The sequence below is a fragment of the Triturus cristatus genome, chromosome 4_1 (genome assembly GCF_964204655.1).
Source record: "Triturus cristatus chromosome 4_1, aTriCri1.1, whole genome shotgun sequence".
NCBI classification, from domain to species: Eukaryota; Metazoa; Chordata; class Amphibia; order Caudata; family Salamandridae; genus Triturus; species Triturus cristatus.
The window spans coordinates 821,954,426-821,977,741 of record NC_140585.1 but is presented as its reverse complement, the minus strand read 5'-3'; the positions used below and the strand labels follow the sequence as shown (position 1 = coordinate 821,977,741).

The 23,316-nt window shown below is 42.9% G+C and overlaps 1 protein-coding gene across 1 annotated transcript in view; it reads right to left on the bottom strand.

Moving 5' to 3' along the window:
• Positions 1–23,316, bottom strand: part of KRR1 (KRR1 small subunit processome component) — a 113,771-nt gene that overhangs the window by 51,180 nt on the left and 39,275 nt on the right. Inside the window, exons 3-6 of the mRNA XM_085653481.1 lie at positions 19,297–19,431; positions 14,977–15,102; positions 14,808–14,891; positions 1,791–1,847 (exon numbers count right to left, since the gene is read on the bottom strand). Of these exons, the coding sequence (XP_085509607.1) occupies positions 1,791–1,847; positions 14,808–14,891; positions 14,977–15,102; positions 19,297–19,431 (402 nt within the window). The remainder of the gene's footprint in view (positions 1–1,790; positions 1,848–14,807; positions 14,892–14,976; positions 15,103–19,296; positions 19,432–23,316) is intronic.

Genomic DNA, 23,316 nt, shown 5'->3' with positions numbered 1-23,316 from the left:
TTTATCTATCCAACCAAGAATGGAAGGTTTCTTATCAGCCAGATACAATGTTACCACAGACTTTCTACTCTTAAACTCAAAGGTTATAGTTCTATATACCACCATAGGTATATGGTCACCTGTAAAACCCTCAAGATGCATGTTCGGTGGTTTCAAATGCCTAAGAATCGCTCCCTCAAATATAGCTAACCATACCACTCGATTCATAGAGGTTTTGAGAGAGTTTAAGTCAGAAACTCAAGTGCTCCATCTTGGACACCCCATCCTGGTTGCCAACCAGCTCTTTCCCGTAAACATTGTAAAACTGGTATGCACTTAATTAGCACATTTAATTTACAAACAGCAAGACAAACTTAGTTGAACTATTTAATGGGCAACACAGAAACACCCCCAGGGAGCTACATACAGTTCTGTTGCCACTTCCAACTTTCTACCTTAGAACCACCTCAAGTCTCCACAATGGAACCCCCAGGACCTTATAAAGAAATCAGCATAAGAACATGCAGACACTACTGTGGAGTCTCCTCGTATAATTTCTATTAAACTCATCTTTACTTTCCCTATGCCTTTAGTGCCCTAATTTAATCAATATTATTTGTAACCTAGCTTCCCCACAAATTTTACTTGTAATACTGCACTCGCCAAACCGTTACTAATTCTACATAATGCACTTCAGACTGTTAAGCACTTTTCACATTTTTATTGCAAATGTCTTGCTAAAGTAAAGGATTTTAGTTATATCAACATCAAGCATGGATTGCACTAAATGCAAGATAACTTCTACAGGAAAATGATTTAACTTAAAATGCAATACAACAAAAAATATCGTGAGGACACAGTCACTCCTTATGATTTCTGGAATGGGGACAACTTTACCTGTTGTCTCATATAGTCAAAAATATTTATACATGAAAAGTACATACATATATACATATGCTCACGGTCTTTGGGCGAGCCCTCTTCATCAATTGGCAAGTGTAATTGTCAATCACGTTGTGATTTTGCCCACACAGCATAGGTAAGTGGGTCCACCCATTCAAGTCATTGGCTCTCTTATACTGAGTCACTACATTTTTTGCTGATCACAGGTGCACATCCACAGCAAAATAAGAGTGGTTCAGTGCCAGGGGTGGTGGACCGATACTTCACTTTGCTAATGCTTTTTCCTTTCCATTCTTTATCTCTTTTATCATCATCCTTGCATGTTTATACAGTATCATCAGATTAACAGTAATTCAAAGCCAATAGTACCCTTTGTTTGCATCAATAACTATCACTTTCCTGTGATGTGCATTCAAACTGGGCTATCTACACAGTTCCAAGTACACCTTCAAGCTAGGAAGCAACCATAACAAACTACTTAAATGATATGCACTATTTTCTAATTTATAAATGTGACTGCAAATATACAGCCAACATGTTTACACGGTGTGTTTCATTTTAATTTGCTTGATTTATTGTTGTGGCATATGCTTGCAATAAAGAAAATACATTAATTGCACTAACTTGCTAAAGCCAGACTTACTGGTTTCGCCAATGCTGGTTAAATCAATCAGGGTTGGTGAAGCGCAACTACTCACCCGTGAGGGTCTCAAGGCGCTGAGGTTACAAGGCTGCATTTATAAGTCTAGCACAAGGTATACAAGATTGGAACCCATACCTTCCCATGTATCTGGCATACCTTGCCCAATGTGCAATACATGAAGACAAAAGCAAGATCATAAATAAGTAGACGTAACCTTACATTACCTATCCAAGATAGAAATGGGCTGCGTTATAAAACTTCTCACCTTAATGTTATAGATGGGATGAATATTTTTCATTGTGTCCAGAACCACTTTGCGAACCTGAAAGAAAACAGGTTCATTAATTCCTATCGCTGCAAATTATTAATTTTTATTTACAATAGCCTTTACACCAGGCAATGAGTAAAATACCTATGTAAATAGTTACTGTTAGACCCGACATCCTTGGTGAGGTACTTACCCCAGACTTTTTTCCTTCACTACCCGTTTTTGTGGCATTAGGACGCTGTGCCTTTACCCCAGCTAACTGGCATATTAAATTTACTTATAAGCCCCTAGTAAATGGTACTACATGTACTCAGGGCTGTAAAGTAAATGCTATAAATGGGCTGGCACACCCCTTGTGCCACCCAATAAAGCAGCACTGTAAAACTTGCCTCAGGCTTCTCAATAGCACCTATAATACAGTTTTAAACTGTCATTTCGAACTGGCAAAATAAATCTTTTGCCAGGCCTAAACCATCCTTTTTAATACTTATAAGTTACACCTACAGTAGGCACCAACATCTAATGAGGAAGGGTGAATGGTGTTTAAAAAGTAGGATGTGTGTTTACGTTTCACATGTCTTGACAGTGGAAAACTCAGAGGATTTTTTCAATTTAGCAAGCGATGCAGCAAGGCTATCTCTCACATAGGCTAACACCAGATTACCTTATTACACTAAATAAGTAGTAACTTCAGTTTGGGAACAATACAGAAATGCTTCTTCCACTCATTTGAATTGTACTTTAAAATAGTCTTTAATGGTAAAGTTGGATTTAAATTACTATTCACAAAATGCCACGTTTAGAAAGTTTGCATTTTTTTGCTTAAATCAAATGTGCCTTTTGCCTTTGTACAGGGTCACATAGCTGTGAATGACTCTCCTGTGGTGTGTTGTGTATTCCTTTCAGACATGAGGACACAAGGAGCTTCAGTCTGAGGGAGGGTGTTCCTCTCCGGAGCATTATGTCTAGGGGTTTGTACTCAGCTCTTCTTGAACTTCAAAGTGTAGCCTCAAGGCTGTGCCCACCCCTCTTCCTGACATCTAAGGGATGCCTGCCCGGTCACTGACAAATGCAGCTCACACCTAGGCCTGTCTGCCCTTTATGCCCAGTTATATTGGAGCCAAACCCAGGAGGGGGGAGTAAGGTTAGACAAAGGCACCCACCCAGAGGCTGACACTGGGTATAAGAATGGCACCTGCAGAACCTCTAATCAGAACACTCCTGGACCTTTAGAAGATTCAGACGAAGACTGGACCGGCTTGCCTTGGACCCTGGATCCCCAGCAGTGATTCCAAGGGTTACTTGGCTGACCTGTTTGAGGTACAGAGACACAACAAGCTTCCAGAGGCCTCCCTGCAACTACCCAGCAGATCAGCACAGCCCTAAAACTAGCCTCTAATGGATTGAGTCATGACCCCAATAGGTGTGCCCCAAGTCCTAGACCTTGCTTGGCATCAGAATGTACTCCCTCCTGCTTCAAATGAGCTCGATGGGAGAGCATTGCTACAAGTCCATTTTATTTCCTTGTATTTCCGCACTCTGATGCACTCCTTGACACTGGGCGCCATCTTTAAAGGGTGAATTACCCATTTTAATGTGCTTATGTTTTACGGTTATCCCTTTTATTTAGACTTATGCTTAATTTATCAGTAGTTGTCCCTCCCAGGGGAGCCTGGGGAGAGACAACTGGGGTTGCTGGACCATGGTTTTGCACATTTAAGTTCTCCTTACCTATTTTCCTTTGCACTCTGCAAACACGGACTTTCGAGGCTAAGCCCACCGATCCTCGAGGGGATTTAATGATTTTCCTAGCGCCTCCAAGCCGAAGGCACGCCAAAGGCAAGCTCGCCTGGCATATTTCAACCCCCACGGCTGATCTATTCTAGAAAGGCGCTTTTGGGACTGAATAACAAAGTAAGTCCCATGTAGCACGTCAATAAGGAATAGTAGCACACCCCCTCCCTTCTCCAATTCCAATTTAATTAAATGCGCAGTGATAAACGGTAGATCCCTCATCAAACACCATTTTGAATTTAGGGAAAATTTATTTATTTATTTATTTAACTTATATAGCGCGTTATAACCACCGGGGTCTCTAAGCGCTGTTTGTCCAGATTACGTAGTGAGGTATGGCATTCACTTGATCCCAGCAGTGCGCCTAGGGTCTGCTCCATGCTTGCTTAAAAAGTACAGTTTTTAACTTTTTCCTGAAGGATAGCAAATTGCATTCCTTCCTAAGTTCTGGGGCCAGTTTGTTCCACAAAGCTGGGAGTGTGTTGGAGAAGGCACGTCCCCCCACCGTGGCCAGTTTGAAACGGGATTGGGACAAGAGGGTAGCGTCCGACGAGCGCAAAGTCCTGCCCGGTATATATGGGAGTAGGCGGGATTTCAAATATCTTGGTGCTTTACCATACAGCGCCTTGTGTACGATGCACAATCCTTTAAATACAACCCTCTGCCGAATCGGGAGCCAATGTAGCTCCTGCATCAGGGGGGAAGAGTGGACAGTCCTGGGTTTCTTATAGATCAACCTGGCTGCATCATTCATAACCCCCTGTAGTTTATCCAGCAACCGCTGGGGTAAACCTATATACAGGGAGTTCCCGTAGTCCAGCCTAGCCAGGATTGTGGCTGAGACCACGTGTCTCAAAGTAGAGAAAGAGTAATGCAGAGATCTTCCTTAAATGTCGTATCAGGCCTATACAAGTACCCACTACCGTAGTGACTTGTTTTTTCATGGATAGTTTGTCATCCACATATAGGCCCAGACTTTTGACTGCAGTCGCCGGTTTCGGTGGCACACCCAGCTCCACAGGCCAAAATTTCTCGCTCCAGGGGTTGCCCGAGATGGAAATGGGCAACACTTCCGTCTTGTCCGGGTTGATTTTTAAGGAGTTCTCGGACATCCAGTTAACCGTGGCTTTGAGTATGTCCTGTAACCTGGTGGACGCTCCCGGGCCATCATCCAGCCGGATGATTATCTGGGTATCATCGGCGTAGTTGTATACTAGGCAGTCCATCCTATTCAGGAGTGCGATTAATGGCTGCAGGTAAATATTAAAGAGTAGGGGTGACAGGGCAGATCCCTGTGGAACCCCGCAGGTGATGGGAGCAGAGGTGGAAAGTAAGTCCCCCAACTGTACTCTTTGTGTCCTGCCCTGCAGGAATGATGTAAGCCATGCATGTGCTGTACCCCTGATACCAAAAGATCTCAACCGCGACAAAAGCTGTTCATGACACACGGTATCAAAAGCCGCGGAGAGATCCAGTAGTACCAGGGCGCTCGGTGTTTTTACATCAACCCGAGTTCTCAATTCATCCAGGATTGATAGCATGACTAATTCCGTGCTATGGTTAGCACGGAACCCTGCCTGATTGGACTCCAGCAGGTTGTTGCTCTCTAGATGACCTAGGAGAAATGTTAACACATGCTGCTCAATCACCTTAGCCAGGAAAGGCAACTGGGAGATGGGTCGAAAGTTCTTCAAACACTTCGTGTCCGATCCGGGTTTTTTTAGAAGAGGAATCAGGCGAGCCTCTTTAAAAGCTAGAGGGACCTGTCCTGTGTGAAGGGAGGTGTTCAGCAAATGCAAAACCTCATCCTCAATTCCTGGCAATGCCAACTTGAACACCTCAGGAGGGCATGGATCCATCAGGGAACCCGATTTGACTCGGTCCGTGATCGTAAATAATTCTTGTTTTGAAATTGGGGAGAACTCAACTAGTGGTGAAATATCTGGCGGGACAGTGAGGTCCGGTGGGTCAGGACATTCGAGGGGTGTAGTTGCAGCAATTTCTCCCAGAATATCGGAGATCTTATTCACGAAGAAATCCTGAAACCTCTGGCAATCCTCCTGGGTGAACTCAGTACTTTGCTCTTTATTTATCCTGAGCTCCGCCAGGACCCGGAAGATTTCCTTCTGTGGATTTCTAGCTGCAACTATTCTTTCCTCAAAGAAAGCAGCCTTCCTAGTTTGGATGGCTAGTTTGTAATTCGCTAAGGATGAAATGTATTCTTTCTTGGCAATGGCGTCATACTCTTTGCGCCATGCCCGTTCTTTCTTCCTCACCTCCCGTTTCATATCCCGTAGGGAGTCATTGTACCAAGGGGCCCCAGCTCCTCTCTCCACCTTCTTCACCCTACGAAGGGGTGCCACCAAATCAATGGCGCTCCCCAGTTTATGCTGAAGGTGACCACAGAGGGCATCAATGTTAGCATCCTGCTCCTTTACTGAAGGAGACTGTTCCAGGAGGTAGACCATTTTTTCCCCATCAAAGTTTCTCCACTTCCGGGCCATTTTCCAACCTTCCCCAGGCTTGGACAAATGGCCACCCAATAAAATTCTGCCCTTTATTAAAAAATGGTCGGACCAGGCACAAGGCGAGATCTCTGTAGTACCCTGGGCTGGCATGGTGGTCCAGACTAAATCAAGCATATGTCCCTTCTCATGTGTCGGTCCCTTCACCTGTTGGGTGAAATCCAAGGAGGAGATAGCCTCCTCGATCTGTAGTGCTTGTCCCTCTTTGGGGGATTTTCCCAATGGTAGTTGAAGTCCCCAACCACAACCATTTTGTCATATCTCGAGCGCAGATCCTGAACCAATCTAGTAAAAAGAACCGGAAAATCAGGGGACGCCCAAGGCGGTCGGTACACCACCAAAAACACCACACATACCGCCCCCCGCCCGAGCTTTACCCCCATAACCTCTGCTCCCCCTAGGGTTTCGGAAAGAAACCTTTCGGCGCGGAGACGTGCCTGATAGAGGAGAGCTACTCCACCTCCTTTCTTAGCTCCCCCCCTATTGAAATGGAGTGCCAGATAATTATCTGGTAAGGCCGCCACTAAGTCCGGCGCCGAGCAATCCTCCAGCCATGTTTCGGTCATCAGTTCGATATAGCCTGGGTTACCGAAACAAGAGCCAACCAGTCTTCGAGTCCTGACCTAATAGCAGCCCCCCCCCACCCACACTTCACCATATAGACAGACCTCTAAAGCTAGGAGAGTGTCTCGCCCTACTACTCAGACAATATGCCTGCTATGGTTGAATAGGTACCCACATTAGAATGTGAGGCCTTTCAGTTCATGGTCCAACTTTCAAATAAGCAATCATTTTGGGGCATATTTAGTTTATCGCCCCTGGCCCTAGGGTCACCTTCATTCAACACACTGGTGCCCTTCTAGAGGAAGGTTTGACCAATATTTACTTCACTAGGTTGAGAGATTTTAACTTCCATCTTGAAAACATCGAATATAGCGACAAATGCAAGTTAAATGAAACACTTGAAGATCTAGGACTGCCTCAATTATTGAAACATCCAACGCATTTAGCTGGTCACACACTAGATGGAGTCTTCACAAATAATTCTTCTCTGATTATGAAAAACCCTATCCCGTTAACCTAGTCGGACCACCATGCAGTCTTATCTGACATAAAATTTAATTAAATATTTAATCCTGGCCCATCTCACCTTCAAAAGACCAATACATAGGTTTGGAATAAAAATGAAGGAGACATTTTTTACCAAAATCCTGTTGGACACTATACCCTTCCCCTCTAGCAATTTAGAACACTGCTCCCTCTAATTATACTAAATGGATTAAATTAGCTGCAGAGGCTACCACATCTCTGAGCTCGAACAATGCTAGGAACATTTCTCCTTCTGCCCCTTGGTTTACGGACAACCATCGGCTCCAAAAACAAATATGTAGAAAACAGGAGAGACTAAGGAGGAATAGATACAAACACAAAGAAAAGGGAGAAATATAAAATCTGCCTTAATAGTTACAAAATCCTCCTATTTAAAGATAAATCATCCTACTTTACACAGAAAATAATGGCCGCAGATAAGTCATCTAAAGAACTATTCAGGGTCATATCTAATCTAACCACCTAGGAGTATCAGCCAAAATAATAGCCAATCCTTCTGCGAAACCCGGGCTAACTTTTTCCTAGATAAGGTGGCTAAGATTTCTAATAAATTTAATAAACATCCATCCCAAAATGAAAAACCTCAAACTAAGTCACCTCGGACTAAAGAGCTTCCTAAACTCTCAAACCTTTCTGCATTATCATTACCACAGGTAATTTCTCTCATCAAATCTGCGTCACCAAATGCCCCTTGTCCTCCATCAATTATAATTCAAGCTGCTGAAAAAGTAGCAAGTTTAACTGAAATTTTTAACTCCTTGCTGGAAACAGGAACTTTTCCATCAATGTGGAAAGAAGCCTCCATATTACCACTGTTAAAAAGCCTAACTTAAATCAAGATGATCCTGATAACTATCGACCATCTCCCGTTTGCCTTTTTCAGCCAAAATAATAGAAAAAGCTATTAATCTGGAGCCAACCAAATTCCTATCTGACCATCTGAGGCTCGATACTACCCAGTTTGGCTTTATAAGTGGTCACAGTACTGAAACTGCCTTAATAAAATCAACTGAGGAGATTAGATCCATAGTCGATGGAGGTGGGAATGCTGCTCTAACACTCCTCGACCTGTCGGCAGCCTTTGATACAGTCGACCACAAGGTGCTGGTTGAGCGTCTTGGGCTGTCAGGATTGAGGGATCAGCACTTAAAGTGCTAAAATCCTTTCTGTCTGGTAGAACTCAAGAAACCTTTTTCAATCCCATGTGGGGTACTTCAGGGGTCTGCACTCAGCCCCATGTTATTTAACATCTACGTAAAACCTTTGGCCTCTCTTATCAGAGCATTTGGGCTAGATCTTGTGTCATACACGGACAATACACAAATCGTGGTAGCCTTATCTGCTTCAAATCATCAGGCAGCATCCACTTTCCATGACTGCATGTCTGCAGTTGGAGACTGGAGGACTATGAATTGCCTGAAATTAAATTCCGAAAAAAACTCAGATCATCATGTTTGGAAACTCCCCCTCCCTATGGACATTAGCCTGTTGGCCAATTGAACAAGGTTCACGCCCTAAACCAGTATGCAAAGTTAAAAATCTTGGGAGTAATGGTTGATAATAAGCTGATCTTCGGACCACAGGTAAATGTTGTTACGTCATCAACATTTTATGTTCTAAGATTGTTCAAAAGGATTTTCCCTTTTATCCCATATAATGCTCACAAAATTGTAACTACGGCTCTTATACTTTTCAAAGTTGAGTACTGTAATGAGTTCTATTTAAATATGCGGCAGCAACATCAGTCAGTCACACAGGCCATCAAACGTCTTCACTGGTTGCCTGTTAAACAGCGCATCAAATTTAAGGCTCTTTGCCTTGCCCAAAAGGCCCTTCATGGAGAAGGCCCGGAGTTTCTCTTTGAATGGTATATCCCTGGAAGGGACCCAAGATCTATAGGTACTCGCACAGTAGTTGTGAACAGAATCAAACGATCTAATCGGGGAGGAAGAAGTTTTGAAAATTCCACAGCTAAAGAACGGAATGCCCTTCCTTCCTCTATCAGATCAATCTCAAATCTGTTCGCGTTCAGAAAAAGCCTTAAGACATGGCTTTTTCGCTTATAGCGCTCCTTCATTTTCCCTACTAACGTCAACTAGACCTACTATCACTAGACCGTTATCCCTATCTGTGAGCTATTTTTCTTAGCGTTAATTCCTATTTTGTTATATGCTCCCTATGCTGCAGCATCTAGACACCTACGGGTACTTGTTTCACGCTTTAAAAATCCATATAGCATAATATAACAAATCCACAAAATCTGTACTACAGGTGAAAATTAGAAGTTTGAGGTTCTTTACAACTGCAAGTGGGTTCCTCGTGTCAGCATGTCGCCCTTCAATGCGAAGCCCCAGCAACAAAGGCTCCTAGCGTTGACATAGACCTCTTTGGCGGGGGCCGCAATGTGAAGCTGCAGCCGAGGCTCCTTTTGCGCACTTGGACTTGAGAAGGTAAACTCTTCACCAGGACAAACTTGGTCCCACTATTTGACCAGCGGTCTACTGTGGTCGGTTAACTTGTGACTTTTACCCGGTCTATTGTGAACAGATAGTCACGAGTAGTGCTTTGTACTTCTTGGTACTATTTTTTCCTTAAACATTAAAAAATCATAACTCTGGATCTACTTATTGGATTTTTGCTGTTTTTGTGTCATTTATTACATTTTGCTATATTTTTTTCTAAATTAGTTTGCGATTTTTCTTGTGTTTTCAGTTTATTATTGATTGATCGCTGCATAAATACTTTACATACCCTCCAAGTTAAGCTTGACTGCTTTTGGGCCAGGTTACCAGTGTTAAGCACATGTCTATTTAGTGACTTTTGCTTTTCACCCTGATCAGGATTGTGTTTATTACTTGAGTGGGGCTTTCACCCCTCTCAAATAATTACCCAATTTCTAAAAAGTAATTAGGCACATAGAAGCTCAAGACTGATGAACATCTCACATTGACCTGTAAAGGGCAAGGGAACTCTAGGAGACGGACATAAAAAATTAGGAAAAAATCCAGAATGCCTTGGATCAATTACGATTAACCAGGGGGATCACATTACCTAAGCTCTCATCACCTTGCCCAGACATTTTGTGATAAAAACACACCTACTTTAATTCAGTATCCAGTCCACTAACACTACATAGGCCTATCATTTATGGGTTAGAATTAAATACTATTCAGTTAAAGGTGTGACCACATTCAACTCATCAAAATTTGTTAAATCTCTAATGATAATTCAGGTAAGACCCGAAAGCAAGGTATTTACAGAGGCTAAGTTGCGGAATAAAAGGCTATCGGCCCACATTTTTTAATCTATACACCCCTCTTTGTGCAAATCTCTTCAAAAACAGAATGCATCATATCGTGGTCAGTAAATTTTAGTAAACACGTTTATAAATAAACATGAACTTTATACAACACTCATGCAGTTTTGCTTAATGAAGAAGATGCTCTCGTCAGGAGAGCGGCATAAGGGTTAAGTATGCAAAAGTAGCTATAACAATGAGGACAACAGTTATGGCTAAGTTGTGTTTAACAGAGCAAGGGATTTAGAATTCTGACAATTCAAAGTCAGATTTTGTTTGCTTTCTTGGGTTCTAAGACAACAGGCTGGTTCCTAATCAAGCCTCTGACCCACCTCTTCCCAAACAAATTCCAGTGCTCGTCTACATACAAACAAGATAGAGGTTTTTGCCTTCAATAAAACAGTCTTTGGAATTCAATGTCTTGTTACAGGTTTAACACTGTAAAAAGAACAATTGATGGACAGAATGCTGAACAATGTCGTTCACCCCAATTGAGATTTGTGCCTAAAGCCATCATTTTTTGCTCCCCATGCCCATTTCAGTTTAAAACCTGCCATATGCAAATCAGTCTTGACCCTGCTCCCTATGGGAACAGTTTAGCCCGATGCTGCCAAGCCAGGTCCTCCCTGGACCGGAAACATCTTGATGATGGAGCTATGTCTACCCATGGTTCTTATGGGGGGCTTGTGAGCCTTCTTCTCTGGTGGGCGGGCTACAGTCCCTGTCCCTTGCTGGTGTTATCTGAGCAACTGGTGTGTATCCCGAGCTAAAAAAAAACTGGATACTGAACTAGGGTATGGGTGTAGGATCAGCAGGGAGGAATGGTTTGTGTGCAGATGGGAAAGGGGTGAGTAGGGCCTCTGTGTCGGTGTGCGAAGCTATACTGGAGGCAGCTGGCAATCGATGCAGGGGGTGTGTGGGGGGGGGGGGGAGAGGTTTATTTCGGCGATTTTCTCTGCCGGATTCTTGAGCTACGCCCTATGGGGTGGACAGTGAGGGAGTGTCGGCAAATGTTCTACCTCAATACATCTGTCAGCTGGTGTTACCGGTGTGGCGGATGTTGATTGGGCATGGGGGGGGGGGGGGCTCTGTTGGTTCTGCCCGCGTGGTTTGCTAGTTAAACTGGAATAGGATTTGCGCCCATTTTATGTATTATGTGATGTTTGCGCGTTCCCTTTGCTTCCTCCTCTCGGATCACATCTTCCGCAGCGCCCCACGTTTTGAGAGCTCCCACCCAAGCCTCCACTGGGGGTCCCCCCAAGGCTCTCCAGTGCATGGCTATGGCTCTCTTTGCCAGGAGTAATAGAAGGGACGCAAAGCGCAGCTGTACTTTATCAGTTTTCCGTCTACGAAACACCCCTAACGCGCATGCCTCCAATGTATCAACCCCGGGGATATTGGCGGTTGCTCGGAGTGCTTCATGGATGTGATGCCAGTATTGCTGCAATGCAGGGCATCTCCAGAACACGTGTTGGAAGTCCGCTGCTGGGGCTTGGCATCTGGGGCATAGAAACTACGTGTCTGAGTAGTAGCATTGTATTCGTTCAGGTGTTAAGTACGCCCTGTGCAAGATGTTGAATTGTATGTTTTTGAATAGCGCGTTTCTGGAAACTTTTTTGGGGTATTCTAGCGCCTGCGCCTACTTTGTGGTCTGTTAAAGTTGTCCTCCCATGTTTGCCGTAATGAGGTCAGTGGCATGAGTAACAACTCTAGAGTAGCTTTATATAGCCATGTAATGAGATGCCTGCCTGCCCCCATATGCACTATAGTGTGTATAACTGGGTGAGTCGGCGGTTCAGCTGCGACCGGGTCCCAGACGGGGCGGTTACTAGCCAGAAGTCGTCGGTGCAGTAGGAAGTGTCCTGGAGGAAGATTGTACTCTTCTACTAACTGTTCGTAGGGTCACAATTGGCCCCCCTCAAACAAATATTCCCACTCCCTTAGTGACTTCTCTGTCCATACTTTTAGGGTTTGTGCTGTGTAATGGTTTTCTCGGGGAGGTAACCCCACCAACGGGAGTAATGGGGAGTATGATGGCTTCTCTCTGGACACGCGGTGTATGCGCATCATACAGGTGCGAGCCACCACTACTTGCAGCGGGTATGTACTTTGGGGCTCCGTGCCTGACAAAAGCAGACGCTGGTTTATTGGCAGAGATAAGCTCTGTGTCGGAGGTTGTCTCGCCCATGTGGGACAATATTCATTTTAACCAGGGCCACCCGCCCAATGGGGGCTAGGGGGAGCGTCTTCTAGAACTCTATGGCTGCCCGTATGCCTGCTAGTGCTTTGCGGTGATTCCCCTCGTACATGTCATGGGGGAGTGATACAGCAGAACTCCGAGTTACCTAGGGGCAGCAGTGCTCCAGGCGACCCTCTGGGTCCCAATTGTGGTGTCGAGGGGGGCTAGGTGCAGGTCGAGTGGATAGATCGTGGATTTGCTACAGTTGACTCTGAGGCCCGATACCTCCGCAAACTCTTGTAGGGTTGTCCATATGGGGGTCAGGTCAGCCATTATGTCGCGTACATATATGAGCAGATAATCCACGTATAATGATACGCTGTGAACTGTGCCGGCTATCGGAATGCCCCAGGCCTCTCCCTCCCGGCGCATATGTATTGCAGAGGGCTCTGCTGCCAAGGCATATAATAGCGGGGAGAAGGGGCACCCTTGGCGTGTACCTCTCTCCACCCGAATTGGGGCTGAGATATATTTGTCCAGTCTGACCCTTGTCTTAAGGTTTTTGTAGAGACGTTGTGTGTATGCAAGCAGGGTCGGACCCACATCATTCCGCCGAAGAACGGCAAATAGATACGGCTACAAGAGGGCGTCGAAGGCCTTTTCTAGATCGAGAATTAGACTTGTCGCTCGCGGGAACTGGGGGCCTGCTCTGTCTTGTATGTGGAAGAGCCTGCGTAAATTCTGGGATGTATTACGGCCAGGTACAAACCCAAACTGGTTCAGGTGGATCAGTGGGGGGAGGATCTGGGAGTACCGATCAGCCAAAATTTTCCCTACTGTTTTACAGTCGGTATTCAGCAGCGTTATGGGCCTGTAGGAGGCCGGGAGTCTCTGGTCACGGTCCGTTTTGGAAATACCACCAGAACCGACTCTCTAAGGGAGCCTGGCAGCTCGCCCCTTTCCAGTGCATCCTCAAACATGCCTACAACTTGGGGGACCAGTTGGCTTGAGAAGGTGCTGTAATATTCTAATAGAAAGCCGTCCACACCTGGGGGTTTATTGCGCTCCAAGGCACAAACTGCGCGAGAGACACTTGCGGAGCTTATCTTTTCGTCAGTCGTCCCCGTCTTCCGCTGGGATGCGCGGGATAGTCAAGGGTTGTAGGAAATGTGTGATTAGTTGTAGTCTGTCTTGTGCGAGGGCTCGGTAGGCTTCTGAGTAAAAGTCGTGAAAAATACGTAGGATCTCTACCTTGGAGTGTCAGGGAATCCCCGCCCGGTCAACCAGCTCTGTATTGGGTTTGATCTCAGTGTTTTGACGGGCCAACCATGCCAGAAGGGTTCCCGCTCTGTTCCCCTCCTTATGACACCTGACCACACGCGCTTTGATGTTATATTGACGCAGGTCCCTTAACATCGTCGCATACGCTGTTTTGGCCGTCGCTATTTGTGCTGTGGTAACCCTGCTCGCATCCGCTTCCTTCCTTAATGTCGCTAGTGTGGTCTCCAGTGTTTTCTGGACCTCCACTATTTGCTGTATACATTGTCCCCTTGCGACCACCTTGAAGGCGTCTCGTTGCAGCGATCTAGAGGTCGCTGTGTGGGCGTTTATTGTAAAGTAATCTCGGATACTGTGCTCTTGGTCATGACTAAACACCTGGTCAGTGAAACATTCCCTTGGCAATTTCCATGTTGGCACTGGAGGGTGCGGTGGCCGCCACCTGAGGGTCAGGATATGGGCATCATGATCTGAGAGGACCCGACCCAAATAGTCCGTATGTTGAGCTTTAGGGAGAATGGATACAGAGGAATCGGTCTAATCGCATGCGCAGATTATGAGGGATAGAGTGGAAGGAAAAACTTGCTTAACATGATTTTGTAAAACTGATGATTTTGCTTATTCAGAACCCCACTTACCTGACACTTCCACATTACAGGATAAAAAAAGCTGAAAAGATAGAGTATCTCTCAAAGGAAACAAATACATTTCGGAAAATGCAACATTTAAAAGTATTTTGCAAAGTATTTCACACTATGAAATCTACACAGAACAGTGGATCTAACAATATAGGGAAAACGGGTATCCATCATCAGTCAATTCCATCTCACCTCCTTCAGTCCACCGAAAGGTCCCAGAGAGGACACAGTGTTCCCCTGAACCATGATGTAGCAGTTAGTTAGCAGTTCGAGAGCCTGCAAAAAAAGACACATATTTACTACCATTATAAAAACATGGTATTCATAAATTAAAATATGTAAAACAAATTGGAAGCTGTACCTTCAGAGTAGAACCTTTTGGACCAAGTAGCCTCTGTCTCCTTTTGATAAATCGTTCCCTGTTTCTCACCAAGCTGCCTATTTTGATAATGTCGCATGCCAGGTCATCTTGAAGGATCCGCACAGCCTGAAGCCAAAGAAAGAACAAGGTAAATTAAGTTCACATTCTGAGAGTAATAGAAGATTGTAGTGATCAAGTCCACGCTGGTTGAGATGATTCAGAGAGGTTTTATTGATAGTTACAAGATCACAGGGAGTCCATAAGTAGATGAGATAGAGATCAGAGTAAGACCCCACCAGGAGCAGCCAGCAGGCAGCTCAGCCCAGTCAACTGTGACTCATTTGACTGACAACATTCCAAACCATGTCATTACTGTAGGATTCTATAGGCAGAGCATGCATAACCATGAAGTCAGAATATAACAAAGATCTACATCAAAAAGAGTTTAACAACATAGCAAACTACAAATCACTTAAAATGCTCAGGTATTCAAAGAGATGTGTGGCAGGATTACTATTTCATTCAACACTATACACTTAATGAAAAAGGAGCAGAAGTAGGTTTAGGGCTTTGTAAATAATGTGTGATTCTACCTATGGCATTTCAGTAGGACTTCAATGCTGTTAAATACTTTGTCTTGATGCTTTAAAGAATTGTTTTTCATTAAATACATTTCAGCATGTTTGAAACTTCTAAGCTTTATTTCTGTGCAATCGTCTAACTAAAATATTCCAGGAATTGAAACAATACAGTGTCTGAGTTGTGTTATTTTCACATTTAACATGAGAGGCTTTAAAATAAAAAGGTAGTGCTGCAAGAGGCCTGCTATATTCACATATTGGAGAGTTGTATCTTTGATTTCACAGTTCCAAGTATGCAGTGCTGCAGCCTTGAAATGGATAGCTCTATTGGCCAAAATAAGAATTTGGTCTGCTGTTTCAAGTAAATGATCCATAAATTGTGGAAACTTCAGACAACATTTAGCTGTCTGAGGGATATCTAACTTTTATCTAGTAGTACTTGTATGAAAGTATATTCTTATTGCTGCAATGTAAAGTAGATGTCAAACAAAACAGCGCAAAGCATTTAACAACCAGGTATAAATTACATGCCTCCGATGCTAAATATATAAACTTTTACGCAATCATTCAAATTAAAAAAGTTCCAGATAGGAGTGACTGCATCGTTATCTTTCAGTCTGTGTCATCTTTTCACTAGACGAAAGATTGGACATTTCTAATACCAAAATGTCAGTTCACAACTGAGAAGAGCATATGCATGTTATCTGGATAAATTCCTTGCAGACACAAGACTTTACAGGAACAATACCGTCTGACATTTGAGAACAAGTGCACATTGTTACTGAACATAAATTCTATTACTTTAATAAACAGATCTGTGAGTTAGAGGATTGATTCTTAAATGTTATTTGACCACTCTCCGACTTCCACACATTTTTTTACTCACATAAAAAGTAAGTCAATGTTAGAATTTTGACAACACTAACACTTCCCGTTCTTTGAAAGATGCAATGGATCATGACTAACAGTCTAAAATTCATTAAAAAAAATTCATAGCTGCATGTACGTTTGTAGATTTACATTAGTATTGCTCACATTCGCGATTTGTTCCACTGTTGAAATGAACATTTCCCGCTCTATTTCAAATTCTAGTCCGTTTTTTCTTGCTTAAATTTTGACATTGCCATCTTTACTTGCAAATGATTAAACAGTAAGAGATATAATAAATGTCCTTAAGTTTCAACACTTTTTTCAAAACATCTCATAATAAGGATGCTGTATTAATCTATACTGAATACCCTCCCTAGGTAATGGGTAGTGAATCAATTACCAAAGTTGCCCCATTCAGTACAGATGGCAAGTTTTGCCAATTTAGTTGTTTTCATGGTCACACTTAGGAAATCAAAGAGGTGTTCAAAATCGCAAAAGCGAAGTGGCATAAAGGGGAAGCACAACTTTAATGAAGGAGATATTTATCTGTTGCAAGTTTACACATAGAATCTAGAGTCTGGACATAATACAAAAGTAAATAAGTTGCGTTTGTTCACACTTAAAGAGTCCAGCCATACTGTCATTTTTCCTGGCTTTATTTCAGTGCCCAGATTTGGTCTGGGAATTAGAATTGTATTGCATCAACACATTCACCTGCTGAGAATCAGGCCCGCAATCTTCCTTTGATTCTATCTAGGGAAGAGAGCCAGCTCGAGATTCTCCTGATTCACAAATGGAACTTCTGAGCATTAAAGATACTTTCACTTTGCATTCCATAGTGATTCCGAGATTACAGCCACCATAACTTTCAACACCATACCATATTAAGTCAGTATATTAGGTAGTAAGAAGAGATTAATAATTTGATTTGAATTGTTATATATTGCTAAACAATATAGGTATTTAAGTGATTAAAGATTTCCATCAATTATAAGGAACCAGGAGGGAATGACCGACAGTGAGACGATTATGGAATACTCTCTTGTCAAGGGAGCTCTGATTAAAATGACCATATGAAAACTAGAAATATTGGAAATGTAAATCAACCAGAGATTAGGAAAAGAGATACTGTATGACAGTTAATTGATGCTGCAGCTAGGATAGGCTTATGTACATTTTAAATATTTCACACCCAATTTCGCCCACTTTGTGAAGAATGTGGGATAATGATGCAGTGTATATTTGACATCAGCACTGGATATTAGTGGAAATGGTAAGACAAAGCTCAAGAGGTGAAAAACGTGCCTCCTTACAGCTATTTTCAAGGTGTTTAATGATGAGTCAAAACATGGGTTTTAGGGAAAACAGCTACCAATTTGAAGCAGCAAGTAAGAGGAAAAACAAAAGGTTTCAGGGTGGGGAAGGGCTCAGCCAGTGCTAAGTTTGTGACAGAAAAAGGCATCCAGGTGTGTAAAGAAAAATGGCCCATTCTCCAGATCTCATTTCTCATAGTGAATGGAAACAGGGGTACAAAGTGAACTAACCAAACACACATGTACACACAGACAAATCATACAAGCACATATGTAAGCACAAGTTCATACACAAACACTGTAGGCATACAGGCACCATTAGCAGAAGTAAATACACAGAATAGACAAGTATAAAGGCACCACGGGAGCAATCAATAGGTACTGTCTTCATATGTTTCATTTTGAAAGTAATAGTAAATAACCTGAAAACAAACAATTTGACTAATGGCTAGTCATGCAAAACTAGACAGCCTTCTGAAATATGCACTGCAAAACAAAGACACTTTGCAAACTATCCCGCAGTTGGAGAACTTGATTAGGGCTAGCTAAAAGAGCAAGGTAGAACAAACTGGTGTTTCTACTGGTAGTGATAAACACTTGGCACATTGTGTTTACAAATGAATACCAACAAAAGAGCATGACAAAATGGATAAATTAAACAGCATCACTTTTAATGTTATGTCACATCCTTACAAATTTTGCACAAGAATGCATGCTGCAGGATACAGAACAAACTTTATGACAGTATGATAGGTGGCAACTTTAACATAAACTCAGTTCTCACTGTTAGTATCACAAAAAGACCCTTGCAGCAACTTTCTAAATTTCATGTAGTCATGGTCTGGGAACCGAGGAATCTGATACATCAAACCTTGAAGATAAACAGTAATTTCATGCTGATATAATTCCATGAGCAGAAAGGTCTACAAAATGGGATTCAATTTTTTTTCCCCCACATATCATACTTGGTTTACATTTCTCCAAGGATTCTGACCAATGCTACAATTCACTCAATGGAGATATTGCTACATTGATATTCAACAATTCTCAGGTTAAACTAGGAGAGACAAACCATCATGTTAATATATCCCAATTCCTGTAATAAAACTGTGCTCAGGCACGACATTTTTATGACCGAGCTTTTGGCAAGGTTCACTGTACTGTACACAAGTAGCATACACATAAGAAGAAGATCATAAATATATAATGTCCCATGCATATCTAGTCATTGTCAAGTATCTAACATAAACAAACTTTCAAAGAGTTTATTTAAGGTTTTTTGGGTCAGCTGAAATCAAAGGAACGTGTGTGGTTTACTAGACTCAAATGATGGTGTTAAAATCGCACTGTCAATTTTACGCCAAACATTAGAACTGTTCAAAGAAAAATACAACAGTTAGTGTAATAGTTAATGTTCAGGGGTGCAAATCTTTACTTCAATCCACTAAATGTAATAGATGTTTGGCACAGAATAAGATGACATTGCAGAAAAATCCCACTGTGCAACACCTTTATTTTAAAACCAAGTATGACCTGAATTGAACAGCTCGACTCACCTGCTCAAAAGGAACACTTCTTGCTAAGAGCTTAATCAAATCTCTAGCCCGAATGATCACATATGGATCAAAGGTCTTCTTGGTAGTGCTGACTGTCATGCTGCCTTCGATGAGGTCTAGTGAAGCCTTTACATGCTAAAGAACATGGTGAAAAGAAAAGACCTGTGAAGAAAACTGTGGAGTAAAACAAAACAAGCTGCAAAGCTCAAGTTTAACACTCACCGCTTTCCATGCTACCAATACAAAATCTGCTCTGTACCCAGTTCCCATGAGTAAAGAAACTCATTACAATACAAAAGACAATCTCACTGCACAATAAAACTGCATGGACTGCAATGTTCTGCATTCACAAGTATCACCAATTTTCAGGTATCAATCATTTTCAAGCACCCAACTTGGAACCAAATGAATTCAAACAATCAACATTACTATAATGATACAAATGTAGAAACGTTTCTTCTCTTTATAATGCTTGGGATAATATCTCTTCTGTTTTATATTTATAAGTTTTTTGCTTCCTCCCGGTTGTCGATTTGAGCCAAATGTTATATTTTTGTACACTTCGTGAAATATGTCGTTATTTTGTTTTCTTATGAAAGTAGATAATAAAAAGTATTTGAAATTGGCAAATGTAGAATAAAAAAGGTCATCAAGAGAACCCCTTTGGAAAACCGATGTAGAAAAATAACTTTTTAATTTTTTTTTTTAATGACCTGTTCCTACAGCAGATGTTTGCAGTTCTGTCGTGCTTTAAATGACTCCCTTGTTTTAGGTCTCGCCTGAGCCAGCACTTTAGCGCTGCTCTGGCGAGAGCTATAGTAAGCGGGATTTGGAAGTGCAAACTAGTGCTTTTCAGGCCGCCAACTACAGTGCATGTGCACCGGGCGTGCGCACCATTTGTCAGCCTGCTGATCACTTTCGCCGCCGCTTTGATGTTCTAAGTGAGCCGCGCGGCCACTGAGAACATCAAGGCGGCCGCGAAAGTGCTCACCATATGCCAGCCTTCCCTGTGTTGCTTTAGCACTCACCCCCCCCCCCCCCCGCTTCCATGTTCTTTTGTGTCTGCAGTTACTTTTGAAGCTGGAAGCGCTGTAGTGCCTATGCTTACTAACGGAGCAGTGCTCTTCCACCCTTAGAATCTTCAACTGTAGTGCCTCTATAAAAAACACTCGTGGAGGTGTCCTGCGCTCCTTATAGTAACTGCTGCATTGAGAGCACAGTCCCTAAGGCAGCAGGAGCCGAACTGCAGTGACTTTTCACCCGCCCCGGGGTCTAACTGCACCGTCATGCCGCATAGCAGTTCAAAACTTTAAAAAAAAGGTAGAGTGTGTTACGAGCCTGCGTGGTTTTAACTGTTGGAACTGGTGTTTTGTGTCTTTTAGTTGTATTGCTTCATTGTTCCTTTTTTTTTTTATATATATATAAAGCGGTGTTTAATTTCATTTACCAGCGCTGCACTTTATCACACAGCAGGCTCACCTTTATTTTAGCATGGTGCCCTCAGCCTCTTCCACCTCTTCCGAGCAGGCAAGCAAGGCGCAAATAGAGCAGGCTGCCTTAAATGGCTTCCGGCTGAACGGCCACATCAGCCTCTTCCACCTCTCTCGACTATCTGCTATGAATCACACCCACAGCAGGCAGGCAGGGCGCAAACAGAGAACGCTGCCTATAAAGGCTCCCCCCCTCCCCCCCGCTGAAAGCAAGCGCTTTCAATTTAAATTTATGAGATTTATGAGTCTCAGAGCGGCAGTCTGTTTGTAGGTATTACAGACTACAAACATTTGGGGGATATATTCTGTGACGTCACGCTATCTAATTGGGTTTATGCTACATTAGGCGCAATTACACAATTGTAGTCATGCACATCTTACATTTGCAAATAGTGCCATGGATACCGCTCAGATGTTACCCCACCAGTTAGACAGTGTTTTTATACTGCGTCTGGCTTTCAATCACCACTGTTTTGAGCACTTTCAGCTACTGATTAAGTTTTGCTGGAGGGGGCGGGGTAAAGCCGGGGCTGCTCTGTGGGCTTGTTTTTCACCTACCATGGTCTGCTTTTATTTATTTATTTAATGCTTTTTTATATAGTGCGGACTTTACCCGAAGGTGTCAGAGCGCTTCACAATAGGAACAGTAATGATACATAAGGAGAAACATTACAACTGAGCATGTTACAAAATCAAACGGTACATTAAAACACAGCAAAACGGAAACAAATGGCTGTAGTTGGTTCTACATTTTATCTGCATGCCTTCAAGCTGTGCGTGAATCACTTGCTACCCGGTGTTCGGTCGGGGCCCTCCTCCCAGGGGGAGCCCTGTGGAATCTGATGTAGATTGGTAAAACGCGGAGTATAGTTTCCATCACCCGACACTCGTAAGTTATTTGTTGTTTCCAACCCAATAAATGTTGTGGCAGCAATCAGTTCACTTGACTACAAAAAAGATTGACCAGCGGCTTAGAAGAACGCTCCTTGTTTATTTCTATGGCAGAGGGACACAGTGGTTGCGTGTAAGTGACTGAGGGGGAAGTGACTTGCCAGACCTCTGATTTATGGCAGCACTTACAGTTAATTCTGTAAACAAACAACCACACTTCGCGCATTTGTATGTGATTTAATGTTACAGCTAAGCATAGCGGCCCTCCTTTGAAAGAAATTATTTATTTAATAAAAACACCTCATAGACCCTTGGAAGCGTTCTAACTCACAAACTAATGCGTACATTATTTCACGCTTCACAACTTTATTTGCAAACAACATAACTAAAAAAAAGAAGCATTTGCGTAGCTGTGTATTTGGAATGTTTCTGCTGCTCTTACGTGTACTTATTTTGCACTTCTTTCAGAGAGAAAGCATGACCATTTTCTTTCTGAATGAAGGGCCTAGTTGTCATGAACGCAGCAGGAGAAGTGGGTCCAGGCGTACTATGTTGTGTTACACTACCTCCCTCCCCCTCCCCGAGATGCTGGGACCCATTCTTGACATTGCCCTCATTGAGCAGACTCCGCCATCCAGTGCGTTTACACTATATTAAAGAGTAGGGTTACCAGAGGACACGGGGTCATGAGGAGCACTATGTCCCAGCCCTGGGCTGCACTTTTGTAGCCAGTGCAGTCTGCTGCTCGACGTCCAGTTAAGTCAAATTAATTGAGTGAATAGGACAATAAAACTAGTCATGTATTGCACTGATGTTACAGAAGTTGTTTCAATCTCAATCCATGTGCGCCCCTCGTCTACAGTTGTTTTTTCTGGAGTACACAGTCAGCAGATGTCATCGATGAAGAATGTTTGACCTGCAGTTAAGAGACAGACCAGGCATAGCATATACAAACGCTACTGCCTACTTGTTAACAGTAATCCACTTATAAGGTCCCAAAGGCGAGACCTATTGGCTATGCCAATGCTTGTTACTGTTTGTTTTTAGATAGAAGGACTGACCTGGTGACACCGAGTCAAACCTGAGCGATAACATTAGAAGGTGATTACAGTAGTAAATCCTTACTGATTAATAACAAGCATTGGCATAGCCAATAGGTCTCGCCTTTGGGACCTTATAAGTGTTTAACCATGCAACATTTCATGTTGTTGCACCAAGGATATTGTACTGCATAACTAAATACTTATAAGGTACCAAAAGCGAGACCTATTGGCTATGCCAATGCTTATTTTTAAATGTGACTCCTGAGTGTGTTTCTCTAAGACCCCCTCCCACAATGCCCAGGGGTCAGGCTACCCCTATACTTCCCCTTTATATCATATTTTGTTTTACTGTTTAGGATTCGGGTCTGAGTCCCAGAAGCTTAAGATGGTGGCTGCAACTTTTCCTTCAGACTGAGGCCAACCAATCACAATGCGTGGTTGTGTGTGTGGATCCAAAGTGTTTGAGCCTTAATTTCTCAAAAAATGCTTAACAAATTTACACCAAATAACAAAAAGAAATCTTTGTGGACATGATCTAGCTTTCTGACAAATGTGGTGTAATTCTGGTTTGCTGTTTTGGCTGTAACTGCGTCTAA